This window comes from Bos javanicus, chromosome 21 (genome assembly GCF_032452875.1).
Source record: "Bos javanicus breed banteng chromosome 21, ARS-OSU_banteng_1.0, whole genome shotgun sequence".
NCBI classification, from domain to species: Eukaryota; Metazoa; Chordata; class Mammalia; order Artiodactyla; family Bovidae; genus Bos; species Bos javanicus.
In genome coordinates this window covers 45,292,036-45,318,108 of record NC_083888.1, presented here as the reverse complement: position 1 = coordinate 45,318,108, position 26,073 = coordinate 45,292,036, and the positions used below count along the sequence as shown (strand labels likewise).

General features: G+C 35.3%; 1 protein-coding gene across 6 annotated transcripts in view; it reads left to right on the top strand.

Moving 5' to 3' along the window:
- The window catches only part of RALGAPA1 (Ral GTPase activating protein catalytic subunit alpha 1), a 223,684-nt gene that overhangs the window by 109,679 nt on the left and 87,932 nt on the right, over positions 1–26,073 (top strand). For 4 of the 6 annotated variants that reach the window (XM_061394112.1, XM_061394111.1, XM_061394114.1 and 1 more), the window contains 11 exons: positions 5,708–7,249; positions 8,983–9,107; positions 10,058–10,274; positions 11,551–11,727; positions 13,728–13,880; positions 17,009–17,202; positions 17,443–17,541; positions 18,545–18,700; positions 20,026–20,154; positions 21,491–21,616; positions 24,844–24,902. In XM_061394112.1, coding sequence (XP_061250096.1) covers positions 5,708–7,249; positions 8,983–9,107; positions 10,058–10,274; positions 11,551–11,727; positions 13,728–13,880; positions 17,009–17,202; positions 17,443–17,541; positions 18,545–18,700; positions 20,026–20,154; positions 21,491–21,616; positions 24,844–24,902 — 2,977 coding nt within the window. The remainder of the gene's footprint in view (positions 1–5,707; positions 7,250–8,982; positions 9,108–10,057; positions 10,275–11,550; positions 11,728–13,727; positions 13,881–17,008; positions 17,203–17,442; positions 17,542–18,544; positions 18,701–20,025; positions 20,155–21,490; positions 21,617–24,843; positions 24,903–26,073) is intronic. The other 2 variants (XM_061394116.1, XM_061394115.1) reach the window with 1 other exon arrangement.

The window sequence follows — 26,073 nt, the reverse complement described above, 5'->3', positions numbered from 1 at the left end:
AGATAGACTAAACTAATTGAGTCGCTGAATATCCTTTGAGAGTTTTTCTTAAGCTCCATGAACTATTTCAACGGCATTGACACAGTCACTGACATGAGTTCTTAACATTGAACTCATCTGATGTTGAACAAATGTTTCTTCCCAGACTTGTGTCTGTCTTTGGTTTTGATATACTATCCTGGGGGTTTCAGGAGATCTTACTTTATTTCTTAAAGCTCTGCAGGTAGTGCTGGTGTCTGGGCAGGCACATTTTCCCTGTCGTGTCTCCTATACCACCAGATTGTACTTTTACATATATGGTAGCCCAGTCTAGCAGTCTTTATTTTCCTGAAAAAAGCAAGAGAAGTCAGAAATCTCAATAATTTTTCTTAAGTAAATTAGCTTTCACTGCCAAAAATAATACTTTCATGATAGAAGGCATGTAAAAGAACATAAAGCATGGTAGGCAATTGACTTTTGCAACTGTTGTTGCTATTTTCTAATCAAGTACTGTCCTAGTCTGAAATTGTTTACAGGCCCACTTTCTTCCCAGTTAGTTCTCAAAACTGCTAATTTGTTTGCTACATTTGATGCTGTTAAATTCTAGGCTGTCTAAACCATGTTACATAGACTGCTAAGGTTATTAGCAGTACTTCATTATTTGAATTGAGCACTGTAGAGCAAAATGTTTTTGATCTTTCAACTTTTACTTTCTGAGTATCAGAAGAAAGAAGATGGTATGTCTCATGGCCCATCTTGTTCCTAAGATCTGCCTAATCAGGAGAATAATTTCCTATCTAATCAAACAAGTAGGCCCTTCTTTGCACAAAGAAATTTATTCCTTCTCACCAATATGTGATAGTAATTTTCTACAATTTTTGCGCCTAGAACACCAGCAGATTCTAGTGTAATTCTAAATTACACTAGAATTTTTTTCACTGAAATAATTTGTGTTAATTCTTTTAAAAGTACATCTCAAGAAAAATTTGAAGCTAACTTAAACATGGTATTATTTAACATGTTTGCAAACAAACACTAAATCTGTTTAATTTTCTTATAAAAAAATGTATTGGTCATTTATCTATTTCCAGAATTGGAGTCAAGGAAACAACATTAAAAGGGTAAGAGTAGATGATAGTTTAGTATTTTAAATTTTAGTAGTCTAAAATTAATTATTTTGGTTTGTTGCTTTTCAGTCTTTTCATATGATTTTAATGATGTGGATACTGCTTTGAATTACCTACAAAGTGAATATCTAGTTTTAAAAAGATGTAGAGTTTTTGCTAGCCTCTACTAATAATAATTCTTAACTTACCTTGAAGGTACATTTTCATTATAGCCCAAATAGGCAAAAAAAAAAAAAGAAATTTTTTTTTATTACATAAGGGAACATTGTCTTTTCCTTCAGTAATTAAAAAAAAAAAAAAAAAAAAAACCTTGAGCCTCTAAATAACATCAGTGTCTACATATATTAATATAAATGATTTTATGAATTCAAGAGCTGTAAAAATATTGCCACTCATAGCTGCTGTTTGTGATTAACTGGGAATAGAATTTAGCTTTGGTAAAAGGGATTTGGGTACTTTTTTCTGTACCTCATTTTAGAGATTATTAAAATTTTCCAATAGTATCTTAGTATTATACTTGAGAAACTAGCTTGATATTTTACTAGTTAGCAGCTACTAGTTTTTTAATATCGGAGAAGACAATGGCACCCCACTCCAGCACTCTTGCCTGGAAAATCCCATGGACGGAGGAGCCTGGTGGGCTGCCAGTCCATGGGGTCGCTAAGAGTTGGACACGACTGAGCAACTTCACTTTCACTTTTCACTTTCACGCACTGGAGAAGGAAATGGCAACCCACTCCAGTGTTCTTGCCTGGAGAATCCCAGGGACAGGGTAGCCTGATGGGCTGCTGTCTATGGGGTCGCACAGAGTCGGACACGACTGAAGCGATTGCAGCAGCAGCAGCAGTTTTTAATATAAAAAATATGCTTCCCTTCTACCAGTATTTATTGAGCCCCTACTATGTGACAAGAGCTATTTCAGACAATGGGATATGGTCATGTTAATATAAAAAAAAAATCCTGAAAAATGGTAAATTTCAGTGAAAATAGTTTTGTTTTTTTTTTTTTTATATGTTACAAACTAATATTACACTTTCATTTACAGCTTATCTTTTCAAAATATCAAAGAAAACTTTTTGGAAACACAACATTCAGAAAAAACTGTTTTAATCCAGAGATGATTTTCCAACACTTTAATAGTAAAACATCATTAAGCAAATCCAGAGGTGAAACTTGACATTTCAAATACTTTTTAGGCTCTATAGGAAGCATTTTCTCAAATGTTCACTTATTTTTTTAAGTTTATTAAAAAACTTTTTTCTTGTTTTGTTCGGTCATTGGTTAGTTATTCTTTAGACTGAACTAGTTTAATTAGACACTTGTTCAAGGTAAAATGTAAGCAGCGTAATTAAGGAGTTTTAAAGGCCATGTCTGTTTTAACCTGTTATTACCGTTATTTTCAGCAATCCAATACAAAGTTTATCCATTGTGTTTTTCTGTATAATTTACTAATACTTGTAGTTGACCTAAGTTTTGATTCCTAAGATTCTTAGCTTTATGGAAATAAATGATTTATAATGTATTAATAGTAATTTTTAATTATTTCATGAATACATAATATATATTATTCAGGAGATAAGAACCTGGACTAATTTTTGCCTTCCTTCAAATCCCAGCTCTCCACCTTCTAGCTGTGTATCCTCAGGCAAGTCTTACAGTTTCTTCATGTGTAAAATGGGGATAATACACCTAATTCATGAGGCTATTGTGAGGATTAAATGAGTTAATATACATAAGATACTTAGAACAGTGCATGTAGGAAGGACTATACAGTCGGTCCTTCATATCCAAGGTTGGTTGAATACAAGTAAACCTGTTGGTTTGGAGAGCCAACTGTATTTATTGTACTTGTCCATTTTATATAAGAAACTTGAATGTCTGTGGATTTTAGTTTCCACGGGGGCTCCTGGACACCAGTCCCCAATGAATACAGGACAGCTGTGTATGATTGAGCTGTCATTTAGACATTATCTTCAATAAGGTTCAGGTTTATTTCTTTTTTTTTTTAAATAGAATTTTACTCATAAAAATTATCATTTGGCAAAAAAGAAAGAAATTACTTCCCATTTTTTTTTTCTCCTATCTTCTTTTTTTTATTTTTATTTTTATTCTTTTTTATTCCTTTAAACTTTAAGCCTTGTTAGAGGCAATTTTGCTTAATTTCAAATGCTGATTTTGATTTCCTCTCTGCAGTTACTTTCTTCTTTGATTTTATGCGATTAGTATTAGTGTTATATGCCTGGGTAAGAACTGTATTTTAAAACTTATAACTTTCAGAAAGCTTTTTTTTGAAACTTAGATTTACTAACAGTACATTATTGTTACAAAAATATTTTCATTTTCTTCAAAGCCCTTGCCCTCTTAGACTTGAACGTTTTTTAGATATTCATATGTACTAACAAAAGTTTAGGGGAAAAACAAGCTGAAATAATGGCTAAATTTCCTAACATGCAACATGAAGACTGGATTGGGAGGAAATGCCTAAAAACAGAACTTCACAGTAATCTTTATTGGTTTCTTTAGAATGGAAAAAGTATGAGGTTATCAATAAAGGAAACTAGACATTAATACTAATATTCAGCTTTTTTCCTGAAGTTCATATATTTTCTAGTCTCAGCGTTAGATTTTAATAAGGTTTTAATATTTTGATTTTAAATTTGCAGCTAAAAAAGTAATTCCTACTATAAAATTCTTAATTTTTATAGAAAAATTATGTAATCTGTATTCTTTGTTGAGTCCTTCTAGAACATTTTGTGGGAAGAAACTGGAGTGCATGGTGAATATAATCTCTTGGCAGAGGTTCTTATGATCTATTATGGGACACAAACCAAAAATACTTCGCGTTTGTCAAGATGCACAAATATGCATTACTTATCTGCTACAGTATTACAATATATGCATAAAGTTTCTGCGGAAATGCTTTGTTTTTCATTTAGAAGAATTTGTAAGTAAAGTGTATGAAGAAGAAAGCTAACATTTTTTTAAAGTATTCTCTTCAACTTAATGATAAAGAGTTGTTTCAACTTTAGGAGATAGTTTATATTTGACATGTATTGGGAGTTTCAGTGTATATCTTCAGGAATATAGTGCAATTTTAGTATATCACAAACTGCTCTTGATTTGAATTTAGTATAAGGTGGCTCCTTTTGGATCTCATACAAAGAAAGTGATATCAGTGAAATAGCAGAGGTACCAGCCTCTCTTCATCCCTCACATAGATCCACAAGAATATTTTGAATTACTGTCCCCATTTTATAAATGAGAAAACATACTTCTCAGAGTCTAGAGTAAGAAAACCTAAGTTTTAGATCTTGCACCATTTCAATAAATATATCTATGATCTTGGACAAGTAACTGTTTTCTCTGGATCTAAATCTTCTCATTTTCATCAGTTATAGTTCTGTTACTTTTAATCTATGCATTACAAGCCTAATGAGTACCAATATCAGACTTTTTGACTTTGTCCCTTTTTCATGGTATTTTTCTGAACATGTCTTTTAGTAAAATGCCAAGATGTTTTTGTAGACATGACATTTTATCAGTAGTAAATGTTTTAATTTGTATATATCTCTACAATTAAATAGTATTTCATATTGTAATTTTCAATTTTATACATAGTTTTGAAAATTTATCATATACTTATCACTTCAGGCACTAAAAACAATGTAATGACATAGAACACTAAGCCTGCTTCTCAAACTTGAGAAGTGGTTTCCTCTCTTTAGGACTCAGTTTGTTCAGTAGGAGAGTTAAATAATCTATAATGTCCATTTTGACTCTCAAATCTGTAATTTTTAAAAGAAATGTAAGAAGCTGTAGGTGCAGTTTTTAGGGTTCCATGGTTACCTAATGGAGTGGGCCAGTGTTTGGCAGAGGAGATTGGTTCCTAGTAAATTAATGCTGTTTGTGTCAAACATGAAAAAGTAGAATTTTTTTAGCAGTGTATTAATTTTATTTGATAGGGTGAATAGATTTTGCAGGGTAGGGGTAAACAGATTTTAATAGTGTAATAAAATAAAGTAAAATACCTCAGTAGAACAGATAACTAGTTTCCTGACAAAGAGAACTTTAGGAAGAGAATAGAGATTTCCAAGTGTAGTAAGTGGTCAGATAAGCAAAATTTGAAGAAAAGGTGATGTTTCTTGCCTGGTAAGAAGGAAACAGAGGAATTATGAGACCCTATGGAGTTTCTGTAGTGGGATACTAAGATGAGCTTTTTTGTGTTAAGATCTACTTTTTTCTGCCTGAAACTTTATTAAGAAAAATTGAATAGCAAGTTTGAATTGCTTGATTTATTGGCACAGCTCTATCTTTAATTGCACTTCCAAATGTTTCATCACCTCACTGTTCTATGCATGTTAACATTTTAAAATGTATTCTGGTAGTTTTCTAATTCATTTATACTACATGCTATATTGGCTTGTGCCCATCATTATTTAAAAACAAATTTGTAGATTTTCTTTCATTGAGCTTACAAAAAACTCAAAATTTTTTATTTTTAAGCATATGCTTATAAAATGGTTGAAATTAATACTTATTTTTTTGTATTTGTATAGTTTCTACTGTATAATTTTTCTTTCTTTCTTTCTTTGTTTTTACAGATATTGATGATGCTCAAATACTTCCTCGTCCAACTAGAGTCAGACATTTTTCGCAAAGTGAAGACACTGGAAATGAAGTTTTTGGTGCTTTGAGTGAGGAGCAGCCATTGCCTCGAAGTAGCAGCACTTCTGACATCTTGGAACCATTCACTGTTGAACGAGCCAAAGGTGCAGTGCCTGTCATTGACAGTTCATCCCGTCATGCACCAAGCTTGCAGAGTTCCACAGAGGCTTCTTCAATAACTAGATCCACTGAGAGCCACATCACTGATACTCATAGTAGAGAGTCTTCTCTGGAAGTTGGTGATAGCATATATGACCATCTCTGTCACTTAATAGATCCAGTAGAACTTGCAGATTCAGCTTTTGAACAAATCCAGTACATTGACCTTGAAGGAGATGATGATCTTCTTTCCTCCCTGAAAGAATATTTTAAGGAAACCCAAGAAAGTCACAGTAAAAACGAGTTAGATAAAGATGCAGCTTCACAGGAAGTGATCTCTGTTGCAGTAAATAAGGATGAAAGATCATCCTCAGATAAATTAGAGTACATAGACCAGGAAAGTAAATCAGAAAATACCACCTCTTTTGTTGGAACTCCTGAAAACATACAGTTTCAAAAAGAACCAAACTCCGCTGTCTTCACAAATATTAGTGCACCCAACCAGTTAGACAGCTTTATGAAAACAAAAACTTCTGAAAAATGTAAACAACTAAACAATGATAAACAGTCGTCGGAACCTAGTTCAGGTAGCCCTTGTGATAAAGAAAAGAGAAAACATCTGTATAGACAAACAGCCACAGAATTAGATGCCTGTATAGATATAACACTAGCTGAAAAGGTTAAGGGTGTGCAAATTAATGAAAAAATCACTGTCCCACATGTTTTGCATGCCAAGAAAACTACACTAAAAGCACCTGTTAACCGTAGAATGCCTCATGTTACAAGCACTAGCAAGCTTTCTCCAACTAAAAGGAGCTTGTCTGAAACAGTAACTCACAGAGCCAAAATCATGAAAATTGCTACTAAAAAGCGAAATAGTGTTCATGTTACTTTTAGACCTTCTACTGAGTCAGTTCAGTTTTATAATCCTCTGGAAAACAAAGAGGCTCCATGGAAGATGAGACTGCGGAAGCTCAGTGGCTTTAGTGGTAGTAATAGCAACATCAGCAACCCCCACACCAGCTCCAACAGTGCTGCAGAGCTAGTAAAACCTGGTGTGTACAGGCCTCTAGATACAATTAGTGCAGCATCAGCAAGCAGTGAAACAATTAAGGAAACAACAGAGATTCCCACCGCCATATTACAAAAAGAAGGAATTGCAACTAATCAGTTAGGTAGTCGTAGTACTATTAAGTCATCAAGTCACGAGGCAGGACTACCGCAGGGCTCCCTGGGTGGCGTTTATAAAACTGTTGTCCATGCTCTTTCGAAGCCGAAGGCAAATGTTTCCCCACAGAGGCAGAACAGAATGCCACCAGAGGCTCCACTGAGGGATCTGTACAGTCATGTAATGGGCTATTTTGGAAGGAAAGCTGCAGGTGAGCACTAACTGTGCAGAGCGCAAAAGGAGAAGACAGCACCAGTTTGGCTTAATGCAACTGAAGCAAGCTATAAGCAATCAAAAAGCTTTGGGATGGTCACTGCTTTCTCTCTGTTTGGTTATGCATGCGCCTTTCCCCAGCTGTATTTTTCCCAGCATAAAATGTTTATTTAAATTACTAATTTCCCTTATAAAGCATTTAGTTAAACCTCTTTGCTGCTGAACAAGATAGAGAAGAGGGGATACAGGAAAATTTAATGACCTTCCAAAGGCTATCTAAATCAAATGTTTTTAGTGTTTACTACATGAACTTGAAATTAAGTTTACTGAGGAGTTGGAATACTTTCTCCCTTGCTCCCCCAATAGTTTACATTTAAAAGGATCCCAGCTCTTAATAATTGGTTTCATTTATTTTTACTGCTGATTTATGTAGTTTTATTTTTTCTTGTAGAGAATTATTTTGACATTATATAACATAATGGAAATCAGGGTCCTACAGTGAACACCACCATTTTTAGTTAATTGTTATTGAAGAGGAAATTATGTCTTAAACCTGAAGGTGTGCTTCGTTACTTTCATGTACTCCATTTCCAAATAAGCTGTAGGCTTTTTAGTTTTGCATTCATTTGTATAGAATGCAAGTCATATCCTTAAAACACTTATCATTACTTTCTTTTTTCTGAGATTTTAGATGTGCATAAAGGTTTCATGATAGCCAATCATGATTTAGATATGGAACCTCTATGGACAGATTACAGAAAGCAAGATTATGGTAACTGTTTTATCTTGATTCAAATTTAAAATAACTGTACAGTTATAGAAAATTAACTTTCAGCAGTAAGGTAGGTTTTGATTTTATTTGTTTAACATGGTTTTGTTAGCATGATTAACAGAACGCTGCATCTTGCACTGAGCCATTAATGCCACTTGAGGGCAGTATTTGACAGCTTAGCAAAGCCTGGCCAAGTAGTATAAAGATAATGGTATTTCACAGTAAGTTCCTGACCAGTATATTTTCTTAACCTGAAATGCTTTGAAGTTCATTAGGAATATTAACAGTGTTGATTTCCTTTGGATGTGGAGAAATCTCCTTTTCAATGGCATAATAGTGAAATAAGTAAATATCTTACTTTCTGTCAGTTTCCCAAGGTTTAAAACGTCTATGTTAATGTAAACCACAGTATAGTCTTAAAAAATTCAAAATAACTATTTTTTTAATAGAAAAACCTTTGTGAAAATCTTTTTTCTTCAAACAATAAAATTAGATTTTGTAGTGTAGTGAACAGAAACAACATTATGTCAAGATCAAAGAATTTTAACTTATTAATATGTAAACTTAAAATTCAGGGGATATATTCCTTGTAAATATTCTTTGGGGAAGATGAATTTCTAAATTATTGAGGCTCCAAATAGAAGCATAGAGACAGGAAGAAAGAAAAATATACCAGTTTCTTTATAGACAATATTAACCTAACTCCCAGCTAGTGCTTATCTGTAAGCTTTCTTGCTGTTTAAGGTTGTACTGAAGATTGACTAACATCTGCTTAGTTAAATAAAGTACATATCAATTTACTAATTCTTAAATCTAAAAGAAAAATTACTCTTAGATGCATGTTTGGCAAATAATTGATATGGCATAGGTAATTTGTTGTGGCTGTTTTTGTTTGTTTTAAATTTAGGAAATGTAGTTAAGTCTTTACTCACTATATATAGTTGTTTATTTGTTTTTAGTCAATAAAGAGGACATGAGCACAAAACTGCCCCCTCTTAATAGTGATATTGGCAGCAGCAATGCTAATGTTCCTGATCTGATGGATGAGTTTATAGCAGAGCGACTTCGAAGTGGTAATGCCTCAGTAAGTGTTATTTGATTTATTTGTTTTTAGAGAGGAGGGTAGAGAAACTAAAAGATACATACCTTTTACATATATATGTGTGTGATACCCATGTGAATAATTTTATTCCAATCAGCCTTCACCCCAAATTTAGGCCTTTTTTTAAATTAAGATTTTTAAATTATATTTTTATAATATTCTTTATCCAAAGACATAAAACAAGCAGCCTTTTAGTTTTGACCAGAGTGAAAGACTGGTATACCTGTTTGCTCAGCTACTGCATTATAAGCCACTACCTTGCTAGCTCTTTGTTTTTCGTCTTTGCTCTTAGGGTGTTCTGAGGCCTGCTGCCAGCCCTCAGCAGGAAAGATAACAGTAGAGGTCTTCTGGCCCAATTCCCACAATTTTAAATATAAATATATGTGAAATTATATAAATAAACATATGTGGAGTTGCTTTTTTAAAAAAGAAAACTATTTCACTTGGATTTCTGCTGTCTTCAGAAAGTCTGTAGCTCCATTACATTTTCCTTTCTTCTTAAATTTTTCTTTATTTTGGCTACACTGCACAGCTTGCAGGATCTTAGTTCACCAACCAGGGATGGAATCTGGGCCCCCTGCAGTGGAAACCACAAGTCCTAACCACTGGACCACCAGGGAACTTCCTCTTCCATTGGCCTCTGTTTTTTCCATTTGAATTTCTTAATATTCACTCCGTGGATCCTTTTAGGTCTTCAGAATCTCAGGCCCAGCACCGTATGATATTTGACTCTTTGATTTAGGCAGACCAGCAGTGCTTCAGGCTCTGGTTCCATACAGTTAACGTAGACTCTTCAGTTAGTGTCCCTTCCCCCCCCGGCTTCATGCCCTAAATTTCATTATTTATTATCATGATTATCTTGGAAACTAAAGATTTCAGATGTTTCATGAGAATTAAAAACAATTTTTTTAATGGTAAAATTTTTCTTTTAGACTATGACACGAAGAGGAAGTAGTCCAGGTAGCCTCGAAATTCCCAAAGACCTTCCTGATATTCTAAATAAGCAAAACCAAATGCGTCCTATTGATGACCCAGGTGTACCCTCAGAATGGACTTCACCTGCCAGTGCAGGGAGCAGTGATCTTATCAGCTCAGATAGTCATTCGGATTCTTTCAGCGCTTTCCAATATGATGGCCGAAAATTTGACAGCAAGTATCTTTTTACTGCTTGAGCAATATGGTTTTTTGTTAACTTGTTTTCTGTTCGAGACTGACTTATAGATTATATACCATCACCTTCCTCTCTAATGTTGGTTCCTATACATGTATTTTGATTTCATTTTCAGTGAAACTGTAAGGATTTTTGGGGAATCACTTCAAGTTGAGACTACTTTGTTTTGCCAACTAAAGACATTAAAAAAAAAAAACAAAACTTTTCTTTCATAAAACAAATGGTATCTTAAGACCAGAAACATAGAAGACAGAAAAATTAGGATGGACTTGGTGTTAGAATAAGGGACAGTCATGCTTATGAGAGGGACTGTTTCATGCGGTCATTTGAGGGGACCACTGTCTAGTCATGGGGGCTTCTCTGGTGTCTCAGACAGTAAAAAAATCTGTCTGCAATGCAGGAGACCCGGGTTCGATCGCTGGGTCGAGATCTGGAGAAGGGAATGGCCACCCACTCTAGTATTTTTGCCTGGAGAATCCCATGGACAGAAGAGCCAGGTGGGCTCTAGTCCCTGGGATCGCAAAAAGTCAGACACGACTGAGTGACTAACACTTAACATCTAGTTACGGGCAAGGCTTCAGTATGTTCAGTACAGTTACATTCAATGTTACATTACCCAGAACCTTACTTGAATAATCATTTCATGTTAAAGTGACATCAATGATGTTACTTGGTGCTGTATTACTACCACATAGCTTTTCTGCTATAATTCTGTATTCTACTTGGCAGTCAGTGAAGGATACCAACATTTAAAAGAAGAGAGTCAAAATCTTGGGAACTAAGTTTATGAAGAGCTGGGAGATTCATTGGAGAATTATATTTCTTGCCCTCATGGATTATATACTATTTTAATCTTGGACTGGAAATGAGTTTTAAGAGAAAAATTACTTTTACCACATATGTGCCATTTTTATGATACATATCACTGTTCTAGAGATTCTAAAACTTGAAAAGCAGTTAGCTGTATTTCCATCTACAAGAAAACATGGATAAGAATAGTGATGATTGTGTTTCTGTCCTTTTATCATTATTTTTGTTAATAATAGGCTCTGAAGATCTTTAAAAATTTGTTTCTAATTATAAACTTCAAAGTGTTAAGATTGTTTATACTTGCCTGAACGGTATGTAAATATGAAGTAGATTTAGGGGGGATGTTCATATTTAATTATTTTGATAAAGTAGCTCTGTCTCTCTTGTAAATATTTTTGTTATGTAATCAGAATGTCTGTTCACTAGCATGTCGTCTTCCTGTAGATTTTGGTTTTGGAGCGGATACTGGGAATGCATCCTCTGCTGACATGGATTCAGGTTCTGGCCATTATCAGAGTGCTGAAGAGCAAGAGGTGGCTAGTCTAACCACACTACACATCGACTCGGAAACAAGCAGTCTTAATCAACAAGCTTTCTGTACTGATGTTGCAACGGTTACTGGTAAAGTTACTCAAGGGAATGTATTCCTTAAATGCATTTTTTTAAGCCACCAAAGAACTTTTGCAGGCTTTTATTTGATAGATTTTATTTATTACTTATTACTATTTAAGTGTTATTTTTTTTTCCACTCATCTTTATGTAACAATGGAGAGGATAAAAAAGAAAAACATTATGTTAAGAGTCACTTGACCTGGAGTCCACATGGATAAGCTTTGGGGAACTCTATGAACTCTTAATATCATATGCAAATTTTATAGATGTTTGCACCAGAGCATTTCTTGCAGCAATTTTTAAATAAATAACCAGGAAATGTTAAGGGGTACTGCACTTTATCTTTTTCATTGATTTTCAGAATAAGCCTAGATTTTTGTAGATTTCTTTGGTAAAATATTATTGAAAAGATAAACCACACCGCCAAAACGAAACTGTTTGTACTAATACTCTGTATTTATACAGTCAATTATGAATTTCAACAACTTTTTATGTGTGGTTAAACCTGACAATCATATGACACGTGGGGTCCAAGAAATTGAGTCATGAAAGGTGTCACTTTATTCCAAGAGTAGTACCATGACCAGAGGAAGCCTGAGCAGCCTGTGACCCATATTCAAGAGTTCCACTGTCTTATCCAAATTCACTCTGGTTCCCACTGTAGTTTGATGCCCTTTTGATGGATGATAGGTGAAATATCTGCCCACTGCAGAATGAGGGCTGAGTGGAAGACAGGAGCCAGTTAGGTTGGATCCACAATTTGATTGTTGGAGAATTTAAATTACTACTGAAAGAGAAATACTAGAAAAAGTTCTTATTTTACAATAATACCTTTTACTTTAGTTGTCCTGAAACATAAATTTAGATGAGAAGATACTCAACATTACTAGTAATCAGGGAATATAAATAAAATCCATGAGATACCACTATACACATAATAAATCAGCTCAAGTGAAAAAAAAAACCCTGACAGTACCAATGTTAAACAGAGTGTGAAGCACCTGCAAATACATTACTAATTGGAGCACAAAGTGATATGGCCACTGCAAAAGCATGGTAATATCTTTTAAAATTAAACAATACATTTACTATATGAGCATCCCTAGGTATTTATTTCAGTTGTTTGTATGTGAACATTCATAACAGCATTATTCATAGAAGCTAAATTGAAAATAGTCCAGATATCCATTAACTAGTGAATAAATTACCCACTCCAGTACTCTTGCCTGGAAAATCCCATGGACGGAGGGGCCTGGTGGGCTGCAGTCCATGGGGTCGCTAGGAGTCGGACACGACTGAGTGACTTCACTTTATTTTTTCACTTTCATGTATTGGAGAAGGAAATGGCAACCCACTCCAGTGTTCTTGTCTGGAGAATCCTAGGGATAGGGGAGCCTGGTGGGCTGCCGTCTATGGGGTTGCACAGAGTCGGACACGACTGAAGTGACTTAGCAGCAGCAGCAGCAGCAGTGAATAAATTATCAAATTGTAATGCATTCATTCAGTATTCATTGAAAATGTACTCAGCAATTAAAAAAAAAATTAAATGCTTACATTTGCAAAACCATAGCTGGCTCTCAAAAATATGCTTTTAAATGAAAAATGTTGAAGCTAGCAGTGGTAGTGGCATATAGCAATAAGGAAGTTTCTCTTCTCCTGAATCGTGTCAAGCCTGAAGTAAATGAAATAAAGTAGTGGTGGGTACCAGAGTTTCTGTAGCTGGACCGGGAATGGGAGTAGACATTCTTGCTTTCACTGATGGTCCCTGTTAGTAGTAACTGCTAATCCAGTTCTCATTCCACACTAGTCCCAAGGTAGACATGGAATGAGACTGCTAGATATGAATCTTGTACAGTATCATGATTTTATTGAATTCTTCACCCAGTTTGTAATCTATTTTATCTTTTGATATTTTCAGTTTGTGTTTTATTGGGCTTTTAAGCATTACCTCTTAGGTTGAGGGTATTAAATATACTCTTTATGGTAATTTTATGAAATTATATTTACAGGTTCAGAAGGTGCCTCTCCAGTCCATTCAGCTCTGGGATCCAGGTCACAGACACCTTCTCCTTCCACACTAAATATAGATCACATGGAACAGAAGGATCTACAGCTCGATGAAAAGCTCCACCACTCTGTTCTTCAGACACCAGATGACCTAGGCAATATTTAAAAATTAGATCTTTGCCATTTATTCTTTTGGGAGCATTAGTGTCAGGAGATCTTGAATAATGCATCTTAAATTTGATTATGTATTTTATATATGTTATATAAGTATTATTATAAGTCTTGAACTGTTCTGTCTTTGGGAAATTTATTGCTGTAACATTTTTTTCCCTGCCCTTAAAGATATTTACGTGCTGATTTTTGTTATTTGATATTTTATTATAAAGTAGGCAGTCCAAATGAAGTATTTTTATGCTTAAGCAAATGTTTAAAAGTGACTGGGACGCCTTAGAAACTGGAAGTTAATAAAAAGTTATTTTTGCTGTGCCCTATATGAAGTAACAAGCATCAGGATAAAAAATCATTTTGGGAATATGCTAAAAACTTTTTCCAAGGACACAGTTGATAAAATATTTATAATGAATAATATAAAATACTAGTTTTAATTGGTGGTGCAGCAAATTTACTCTTTGGCCAAAGGAAGAAGTTTAAAACCACATGACTTCTCCCTCTCCCCAGTCCCCTACTCCCTGCTTCCTCCTCTCCCCATCCCCACCTCCCTGCTTCCTCCTCTCCCCATCCCCACCTCCCTGCTTCCTCCTCTCCCCATCCTCTCCTCCCTGCTTCCTCCTCTCCCCATTCCCCTCCTCCCTGCTTCCTCCTCTCCCTATCCCCACCTCCCTGCTTCCGCCTCTCCCCATCCCCACCTCCCTGCTTCCTCCTCTCCCCATCCCCACCTCCCTGCTTCCTCCTCTCCCCATCCCCTCCCTGCTTCCTCCTCTCCCCATTCCCCCCTCCCTGCTTCCTCTTCTTCTCATTCCCCACCTCCCTGCTTCCTCTTGTCCCCATCTCCACCTCCCTGCTTCCTCCTCTCCCCATCCCCACCTCCCTGCTTCCTCCTTCCCCCCATCCCCACCTCCCTGCTTCCGCCTCTCCCCATCCCCACCTCCCTGCTTCCGCCTCTCCCCATCCCCACCTCCCTGCTTCCTCCTCTCCCCATTCCCCTCCTCCCTGCTTCCTCTTCTTCTTATCTCCACCTCCCTGCTTCCTCCTCTCCCCATCACCACCTCCCTGCTTCCTCCTCTCCCCATCCTCACCTCCCTGCTTCCTCTTCTCCTCACTCCCCACCTCCCTGCTTCCTCCTTTCCCCACTCCCCCACCCTCCTGCTTTTTTTAAGGTACTCATACTCTTAATTCCCAATTACCCTGTAATTACATAGCCCTCATTTTCTGGTTTGTATCAACAGATTATTTCTGACCTTTTCTTTCCTCCTCTTGGCCTGCAGTTTTTTGGCTTTTTGGTTTTTATTTTTCCCACAACATTTGGAAAAAATATCAAACTGATAGAAAAGTTGCAAGAGTAATAAAATGAATGCCCATAAATCTTTCAGATAAATTTACCAGTTAATATTTTCTGTATCTTTTTCTGTACACACACACACACACACACACACACACACACACTCCCCACCATAACACACCCACCCACCAACACCTCCACTGTACCTGCGCTTTTTTTTCTGAGCCATGTAAGAGCAAGTATTAGACTCTTTACATCTAAACACTTCAACTATGTCCTAAGAATAAGTATACACTTCCTGAAAAATCATAAGGGCCACATTCAGGATATTTAACATTGATGTATTACTACAATTTTAGTCTATAGTCAGTTATCCTCAGTTGTTCCAATTATATCCTTCATAGTTATAAATCGGTTGATTTATCACTATATTATGAAGGTTCTGTAGAACAGAGAAGATGTTAACAGTGATGATTAACTAGTGTTTTTTAAAAATTTCATTTTAGTGAATTTACACTAGAAGCCTGTTTTTATTATTATGGAAGATTGTTTAGTAACTTTTTAATAATATACTCAGTTACTGCACACTACATGCAAAGAGGAAAAAGTTAAACATTAAGCATAAAGGATATATGTCTACTACATATGGTTTTGTAGATTATCAGTACATTGAGATATTATCAAGCAGGAAAAACCTTCACTGACTTTCTAATGATTTTACATTTTCCATTATATACATTGCATAGGATAATGACTTTTTTTAAGCTGGAGGAGATCTATAATGATACCTACCTAAACCATCTATTTTACAGATAAGCTGTAGTCTTAGTGAGATTATTGAATAACTTACACAGTATATCACATAATTAGTGACCGAAATTAGACTAGGACCCTAGGTTACCTGTAGGTCTTATATATAATCATGCCAATATTAATAAAAGAAATTTAATTATGAAGATTTTAGATTATGGGTTTTTTCATGCCATTGTGATAACCCCTTTTGCTGCTGCTGCTGCTAAGCCACTTCAGTCATGTCCAACTCTGTGCGACCCCATCGACAGCAGCCAACCAGGCTCCTCTGTCCCTGGGATTCTCCAGGCAAGAGTACTGGAGTGGGGTGCCATTGCCTTCTCTGACTTTTGATGCTAGACCTGACTTAATTGTGAAATACAGAAATGTTATTCTTTAGAAGTTTTAATTACAAAGAAACAAGCTTAGGAAGACTTGTTTCCTACAGGATTTGCCTTCAGCCTGAGATTTGCTGTTACATTTGATGAGGTAACTTGAAATAGCTATTAGATGAAAGAGAGAGTACGTACTTATAAATAAGATCCTTATTTCAAAACATAAATTTCTCTATCTTGTGTCTGTGTCATTTTCTCCTTAGGTAAATCTAGATAGAAGCTCTATTGAAGAAGTAATTATTGTCGTAATAAGTGAAAGTGAAAGTCGCTCAGTTGTGTCTGACTCTTTGCAGTTCCATGGACTATACAGTCCATGGATTTCTCCAGGCTAGAATACTGGAGTGGGTATCCTTTCCCTTCTCCAGGAGATCTTCCCAACCCAGGGATCGAACCCAGGTCTCCCGCATTGCAGGCGGACTCTTTACCAGCTGAGCTTTGAGGGAAGCCCATATTGTCATAATAAGGAATTATAAATTAGTGAGGTTTTGACCTTACCAGGAAAAAAATAACACTAATACATATTGACATTTCTCTTATTCACTTTTGTAGATATTTAAGATTATTGATTTGACTCCTATGTATTTTTTTGATCAATTCTCTGGAAAAATTACTGACACTTGTATATTATTTTTTTCTATAGAAATCAGTGAATTTCCATCTGAATGCTGTAGTGTGATGGCAGGGGGCACTCTTACAGGATGGCATGCTGATGTTGCTACTGTAATGTGGCGAAGGATGCTGGGTATTTTGGGAGATGTCAACGCTATTATGGATCCTGAAATACATGCTCAAGTTTTTGATTACCTATGTGAACTTTGGCAGAATCTAGCTAAGGTAAAAAAAAATAAGCAAAAGCTAAAAAGGGAGAAGGAAAGAAATATAAAGTATTAAGAAGTATAGAAAAAGCCTAAGATAACACTGCCTCCCCAGTCCCCTACTACAGACTGATGCCTTAACCATGATTGAATATGTAGTTGGTGGTAGGAACTAGATCTCAGGTTTAAGATAAGGTAAACCAGAAAAGAGAACACTTTTCATATCATAGATTTGTTGTGTTTTATTTGAAAATTACAGATTAGAGATAATCTTGGCATTTCAACTGATAACCTGACCTCCCCTTCTCCACCGGTTTTAATTCCTCCACTGAGAATTCTTACACCTTGGCTTTTTAAGGTAAGTTTAATATATAAAATATTAACTTAAAAATTGCATTTAGTAAATAAGTATGTAGTCTTAAACATTTGAGAGAGAGAAGACTGTTGTGTAGTCTTCTAGAACACTTAATTTTGTTTTGTGTTTTGCATTTTAAAAATTTGTTTCATTGAAGTATAGTTGATTTACAATGTTGTGTTAATTTCTACTGTATAGTAAAGTGATTCAGTTATGTGTGTGACACATTGTTTTTCATGTAGTTTTCCATTACAGTTTATCATAAGATATTGAATATAGTTCTCTGTAAAGCACTTAGTTTTTATCTAGCCATTAGGGGTTATATAGAGAGGAGTGGCGGAGAAGGCAATGGCCCCCCACTCTAGTACTCTTGCCTGGAAAATCCCATGGATGGAGGAGTCTGGAAGGCTGCAGTCCATGGGGTCGCTGAGGGTCGGACACTACTGAGCGATTTCACTTTCACTTTTCACTTTCATGCATTGGAAAAGGAAATGGCAACCCACTCCAGTGTTCTTGCCTGGAAAGTCCCAGGGACAGGGCATCCTGGTGGGCTGCCATCTATGGGGTCACACAGAGTCGGACACGACTGAAGTGACTCAGCAGCAGCAGAGAGGAGTGGACCTAGAAAAATTATTATTTAGCATGCATCACTTTTATTACTGAAATAAAAATATAGAAAATTATGTTACTATATTTAAATGAAATGTAAACCTCAATTTTCTGTTAGAGTATGCTATGTACTTTTAAGGAACTGATTCTTTTAGGTATTATTTGATATGTTTGGTGCATTTCCTTAAGTGAAACAGTGTATAGTTATTCACACCTACATTGTATAATTTTAGTAATAAAGATAATTCTAGTAATTCTGATATTTGGTTCAATAAAGAAAATGGGCCAACACAGGAATAAATGAAAACGAATATATTGCTTATTGTATTCAGTTGCTTCAGTATTTAACAAATAGTATTTGGTTTTGAGTATTGAAAACAACATCTTTTAATTGTAGGCAACCATGTTAACTGATAAATATAAACAAGGTAAATTACATGCCTATAAACTTATTTGTAATACAATGAAAAGAAGACAAGATGTTTCTCCAAATAGAGATTTTCTAACACATTTCTACAATATAATGCATTGTGGATTACTTCATATTGATCAGGTAAATTGCTTTATGACTTTATTTTTGATTCTTGAATTTGTTTAACTCTTGACTTGCAAGAGTTAAAAAAAGGCATTCCTTTATGTGAGTGATTTATTTATGGATTTCTCCTATTTATAACATCATTTATCCTGAAAAATGGTTTCAAAACAAGCTATTGTAATTGAGAGATTAACTTGATTATTAAGTGCATGTTTCTTCTAGTGTTATACCAACTAGTTTGTTTTTGAAGAACCATCCTTTGCTTACATTGAGAGCATCTTCCTTTAATGTCCTAATATATGACTAAGTGCACACACGTGCATGCTTAGGGCTTCCCCTGTAGCTCAACGAGTAAGGAATCCACCTGCAATGCAGGAGACACAGGAGATGGCGAATTTGATCCCTGGGTCAGAAGATCCCATAGACAAGGAAGTGGCAACCCAGTCCATCATTCTTGCCTGAGAAATCTCATGGACAAAGGAGCCTGGTGGGCTACAGTCCATGGGATCACAAAGAGCTGGACATGATTGAGTGATGAAGCACACACATAGCTAGCACTTAAGACTTAGGATTTGCTCAGCTAGTCATGCAGTGATCAGAAGTTTTTTTTCCTATTCTAAGACTCAGTACATCACTTGCAGTTCATTTAAGGAGCATTAAATTAATATAAAAGATGATATATCTTTCTGAAAAGTGAAAAAACTTCTTCTGTTACTTTGAAATAATTAGTGTTTTACCCTACACTCTTAATTATGGATAAAGAGCTTCATTTAAGGTAAATTGGATTGAGTAATACAACCTGGTGCACTTCATCTTCATGGTAAATTCCAAAGGCAAAATGAATGAATAACCATGTTAAGAATATTCCCTCAAGAATACCTAAGTCTAGATTTTTGAGGCTAGATGTCTATCATCAAAGGGCTTCAGTTTTTCTAAAAAAGAATTTTCCAAGTTGCCACATAGCAGGTCATGCAGCTTCAGACATCAAAGTGGTCTCATGGAAGCAAGTAGGAGGTAGGAGGAACTACTCTGCAGTTAAGTTTTACAACACATGGGCCTTAGATTTTTAACCCTGTGAAGTGAAGAGCCTTCTAACTGACTCTCCAGGGTTGATGTCAGTTAAAAAAAAAAAGTGTTTTAAGTTTACTTTCCTTTGATGAAATATGTACTAAGCATGGATTATTTGGAAGAATTAAAATTAGTCTTTCCTATTAGGCAAGCACTTATAGTTATTACTTGTTTTATTATTTCATATCTTATCTGTATTTAAGGATATTGATTAGCTGATACTCAGAATTACATTTGTAATTTTTTTTTTTTCTCCTTCTCTCTTTATTCCTAAGGATATTGTCAATACAATCATCAAGCACTGCTCACCTCAGTTTTTCTCACTTGGTTTGCCTGGTGCCACAATGCTTATTATGGATTTTATTGTAGCAGCTGGTAGAGTGGCTTCTTCAGCTTTTCTCAATGTAAGTTTTTATTTCCTATCCTTCATAATATAACAAACAGCAGTTAACCAAGATGCAGCTAACAAAGCAACAAAGGAAGAGCCATTGTTGATAAAATATGACAAGTTAATATTCAGGAAAATATATAATTTAATTAGAATTGAGCCTCATTTTAGATCCCACACATATCATCTTCCTTTTGTTAATTCCCCCATCCCTAGACAGATTACAGAGTAATTTGATTAGGTGTTGCCTTTCTTATTTACAGTTGCATTCTAGTTGTACCTTCCATTATGCCCCACATACCTGAACAAGTATTCCCAATTTTATTGTCCAGCTTTAAAGAAAACCCATAGCTAATCTAGTTTTTTTTTCCACTTTTGTAGTAAAATTGATTTTTAATTGAGATAGTGGTTGTGAGCCTACCATGTTCCATTATGCCTCTGGCCTTGTATCTGTAATTCTAGATTATGTTTTAAATATGAAATGAGTTATTTTGTTGAAAATTAGAATACTCCATCACTTCTGTTACAGCATTTATTAACATAAGGAAACCCTTTTGGAGATAGATTCTTGTTTTATGTATATAAAAGATGTTTTATATTTCTAATAGATTTGTTTTAGCATTTTTATTAGGTGTGCTTAAACATGCCATCAATGTGTAGGTATTTTAGTAAGTTAAGTAAAGCATTGTATCAGTAGGTGGATGTTGATGGTTCGTGGGCATGCAAGTAGGCAGAAGAAGAAAAATAAACATTCAGTGCTGATACTTAAGAAATAGCTTAATATAGCTAAAGAGAAAAGATGAAAAGTTACCTTTATCTTCAGTCCAAGCATAATTTTTAATTTTGTTTTTATTAAGTAGTGTAGGTAGTGTTTTTATCATGTACAAATCATAAAACTCATCTAGACTAGTGCCTGTTTCTTGAAGATACAGTGAACATTTTCATTCCTAGTTACTTTATTCATCCTTAGGTTGTTACAGATGTAATACAGAGACATTGAGTCTTCTACTCATTAGAACAATCTATTACAATGCGTAAGTTGCCTTTAAAATGAAAGGATATTTTTCCTTGAAATTAGGGTAATTTTATGCTGTTAGCTAAAACTGTATTCCTGTCTACATACTCATTAGCTGCAGCCACATTTCTGCTTTTTAGCTGCTCTTAAGGAAAGCTCTGTTTGTTCATTGCATTTATTGAGAATAACAGTAGTTTATGTGGAAAGTATAGGTGAAACCTACACTTTTTGTGTTCCCCTTTCCTTTTTGAATTCTTTCTGACTTCCCTGTATAATCTGATTAGGTAATAAAGTAATTTTTCTGATAAGTTAAAGATTTTTAAAATCTGATACATAGGCACCAAGAGTGGAAGCACAAGTTCTTCTGGGATCTTTGGTTTGCTTTCCCAACTTGTATTGTGAACTGCCTGCTCTCCATCCCAACATCCCTGATATTGCTGTGTCTCAATTTACAGATGTTAAGGTAAGAAGTCAGAGACTAATTTATAATCATAGCAGTATATTCAGGAAAATTTGTATTCTTTATTTTCCTCTAGAAAGCCACACAATTGTTAAAGAGCATTAGCCAGCTGTACCCCTCAGACACAAAGGCTGGAATGTTCATTAGGAGCATAGCCTTTTTTATTTGTAACTACTCTGGAAACATTTTCTCACTATTGAACCCACTTACGTGTCATTATCTTAGGATTCATTCATTCACTCACTGAACATTTATTGAAATCCTGAGTCAGATATAATGCTGCTAATATAAGGCTTCTAAGATTGATGGTACTCGGCCTGCACATTTGCCTCTCTCCTTCTAGTTTGCCAAGGTGATGAATCAAACAGTGTAAAGGAATATTCTTTTCTGCTCTAGGAAACTGTGGAATTGGGGTGGGGATCCCACGTGCCTGAAGTATTAATAGGCTTAAACCAGACATGATACAAAATTGAAGTGACCATGCAATTGTTTCCCCAGATAATAAACCTCTCTAAATTCCTGTGGGTTTAACAGTCCTAAGAAGTTGTGCTTGTTATAGTAATTGCCAAATGGTCTCTGTGAGCTGAGTTGGCCCTAGAATTAGAAGGAAAAAGAGAATAAAGAAGGGACAAGACAGTAGCATTCTGTCTCCTTGAGAGTCATGCTGATGACTTTTTCAAAACACATGTGCTTTCTCTGAAAAAAATTTTAAGACAAATTTTCGTCTGGAGTATTGCATATACTTTCCATACCACCTTTATTTTTCTTTATCACACTTGTTATTTTTCAGTGTCTGATTTATAGACAAATAAACACCAAGGTCTTAGTTACTGCTACATCCTCAAGCTTACCATGATGCTTGGCATGGAGAATATACTCAGACATTTTTTAGACAAGTGAACTTCACAGAAACATAAAATCGTAGGGGCTGATGTGAATTTGCAATGATACTTGATTGAAATTATACAAATTGACCTTTACTCTTTAGGGATGTAATGGCTTTGGTTTCTACTTTCAGAAGATTCTGAAAATCAAAAATAAGTTAAGAGCTTCAGTGTTCTTAGGCAGTTTTGAGTTTGAGCTTAGCTTAGCCTACTATATGTGATTTGCATGAACTGAGTGGCCTTTTACTTTGTTGGCCATTGTATAGGAAGTAATGCTTGAAGTGATTTAAAAAATAATAACAACAACACAATTACATAGAGGGGCTTCCCTGGTGGCTCAGATGGTAAAGAATCCACCTGCAATGCAGGAGACCTGGTTTGATTCCTGGGTCAGGAAGATCCCCTGGAGAAGGGAATGGCTACCCACTCCAGTATTCTTGCCTGGAGAATTCCGTGGACAGAGAGGAAAGAGCTTACATAGAAAGCTCTAGGGTTTAAACAATAGGTAACTTCCACCTACTTATTAATTCCTAGCCATTGGGCTAGATGCTAAATTCACAAAGGTAAGTAGAAGTTCACTCCTCTTAAGGACCTTACAATTCTGTATATGCGATAAATCTTTAGTGAATGAAATACAAATGCTATTCCAGTTTCTATAGACTATAAGCCAGGAGACACTGGCACATATTCAGGGACATAAAACAAGATAAAAAAACTTCATGGCCTAATGGTGTTCAAATCATACAGAATCTATTCTCTTATCACTGCAGAATTATGTTAGAAATCAATATCGAAAGATAATTGAAAATATTTTGAAGTGCAATGTGACATTTACCAAGAAAGATATTTGACTTAGCCATTGAAAACCTCTAATTGAATGATTTTTAAAAAACACATTAACCATTAACTGGCCCTTCTCCCCAAATTCACACATTATCATGGTTTATAATTTTTAAAGAAGCTTGCTTTTAAATGATAATTCTCAAAGTTTTGAAAAGTTTAAAAAGATGTTCATACCTTTTAGCTATTACGTCTGCTTTAATTACCTTTATAGTGAACATATTGCTTTTCTAATCAGGGGAAAAAAAAGCTGGCCTAAAACACAACATTCAAAAAACCAAGGTCATGTCCTCTGGTCCCATCACTTTATAGCAAATAGAAGGGGAAAAGTGGAAGCAGTAACAGATTTTGTTTTCCTAGGCTCCAGAATCACTTTGGATAGTGACTGCAGCCATAAAATTAAAAAACGCTCCTTGGAAGGAAAGCTGTGACAAACCTAGACAGTGTATTAAAAAGCAAAGATGTCACTTTGCCAACAAAGGCCATATAGTCAAAGTTATGGTTTTTCCAGTAGTTGTGTACAGTTGTGAGAGTTGAACTATAAAGAAAGCTGAGCGCTGAAGAATTGATGCTTTGGAATTGTGGTGCTATTAAGACTCTTGAGAGTCCTTTGGACTGCAAGGAAATTAAACTAGTCAATCCTAGAGGAAATCAACCCTCAATATTCATTGGAAGGACTAATGCTGACATTGAAGCTCTAGTACTTTGGCCCTATGATGCAAAAAGTTGACTCTTTGGAAAAGACCCTGAGGCTAGGAAAGATTGAAGGCAAAAGGAGAAGAAGATGAGATGGTTGAGGATGAGATGATTAGATAGCATCACCAACTTAATGGACATGAATTTGAGCAAACTCTGGGAGATAGTGAAGGACAGGGAAGCCCGGCATGCTACAGTTTATGGGGTCACAAAGAGTTGGACACGACTTAGTGACTGAACAATAGCAAAATCAGGAAAAAGTTTTTGAACATATACATTTGGTGATAAATTTCCAAAAATATTTGTCTGCTATAACAAAATACTACAGAATGGGTAGCTTATAAGTGACCAAAATTTATCTCTTACAGTTCTGAGGGCTGAGCCCCAAATCAAGGCTCTAGCATAGTCACATTGTGGTGAAGGCCCTCTTCCTGGTTCTTAGCTCATGCCTTCTTGCTATTTCCTCACAGAGTAAGAAGTTCTTAGGGAACTCTGTGGGAGTCTCTCTATTAATCCCATCTATAAAGGTTCCACCCTCATGGTCTAAGTACCTCCTAATACAGGGGTTGGGATTTCAATGTATGAATTTGCAAGGAGAGCACAAACATTCAGACCATACTGTTTTATTTATTTAGCTAATATTATGACTAACATTGGAATATATTAAAATTATGTACATGAGAACAAAAATGTCTGTTTTATTTCTCTGTTGTATCCCTAGTACCTAGGCCCATAGTGGCTATTTAATAAATATTTGCTGAATAAATAAATGAAATCTTAGTCATGGCTACTGTTTCTCCGTCATTTTAGGAACTTATAATCAAAACTGTGTTAAGCTCTGCAAGAGATGAGCCCTCTGGTCCTGCACGGTAAGTCAGACTTTCTTAAGACTTGGCATAACTCTTCTGTGTGTGCAGTTTTATTTGAAAAGTTAATTGAATTATTTAGCAGTCCAGATTGTTTCAAATGCACAAAACCTATTCTGAATCACAAATTTAAATTATTTGGATGATTAAATTTTTCATTACTAACTTCCTTCAGTAAAAATAAAATCCTAGTTACCTTCTTCAGTATTTTCATCTTTTGTATCTAAAATGATTTCTTTTAATCTTATTAAAATTCATCTACTCTAGAAAATATTGTCTTTTCCATTATTCCACATTTTCATTTCATTTAGCTTTAACTCTAAATTTTACGATTTTCAGTATTCTTTCCCGAGCATTTTCTGTGCTAATGATGACAACCTTCTAAGTTTACAGGGATATTCCTATAATACTGTTCTATTCAATCCTCATCACAATTCTAAGAAATTATTAGTATCATTATTCTTCCAATTTTACTAGCAAGAAACTGGCAGCATAGAAAGCTAACATTCATTAAACTTTTTTCCAAGTGCCAACCACTGTTATAAATACTTCATTACCTCACTTAATCTTTGCAGAAATTTTTATCCTCCTTTTTATAGTTGGGAGCCCAGAGAATTTTAGTAATCTGCCCTAACATACAGAAAATGTAGAGCCATAATTGAAACCCTGGCAGTTTGTCTTCAGAGCCTTATTAGATATATAAGTAATAAGTGGCAGAACTGGATTTGAACCTTAAGCTTCAAATTCTAGATTTTCTGCCCGCCCCCCCCCCCTTTCTTTAATGTCATTGCCTTTCCAGTGAAAGAATATTTAAGCCTAAAACATAATTATCCAAAACAGATTTAGGAATCATTAACATAACAGCTTGTGTTGACAGTATAGGAGAATCCCAGAAGTTGAACATTAAACATTTGCTAAACTTGTTTTGCGTATACTTTTCAGAAATGTAGGGCCTTACGCCCACAGATACACACACACCCTTTTCCTATACTTTTCAGGAATGTATGGCCTTACATACATATACAACCAAAAAACAAAACTTAAATATTTGTATTCCAGTTTGTGCCTTTAGTTAACTGCATCCATGGAGAACTTTGTTTCATTTCAGAGTTTATTTTTATTTTAGGATTACAGCTCCTTCCACTGCTAAGCCTGACACTTGGTTATTTAGATC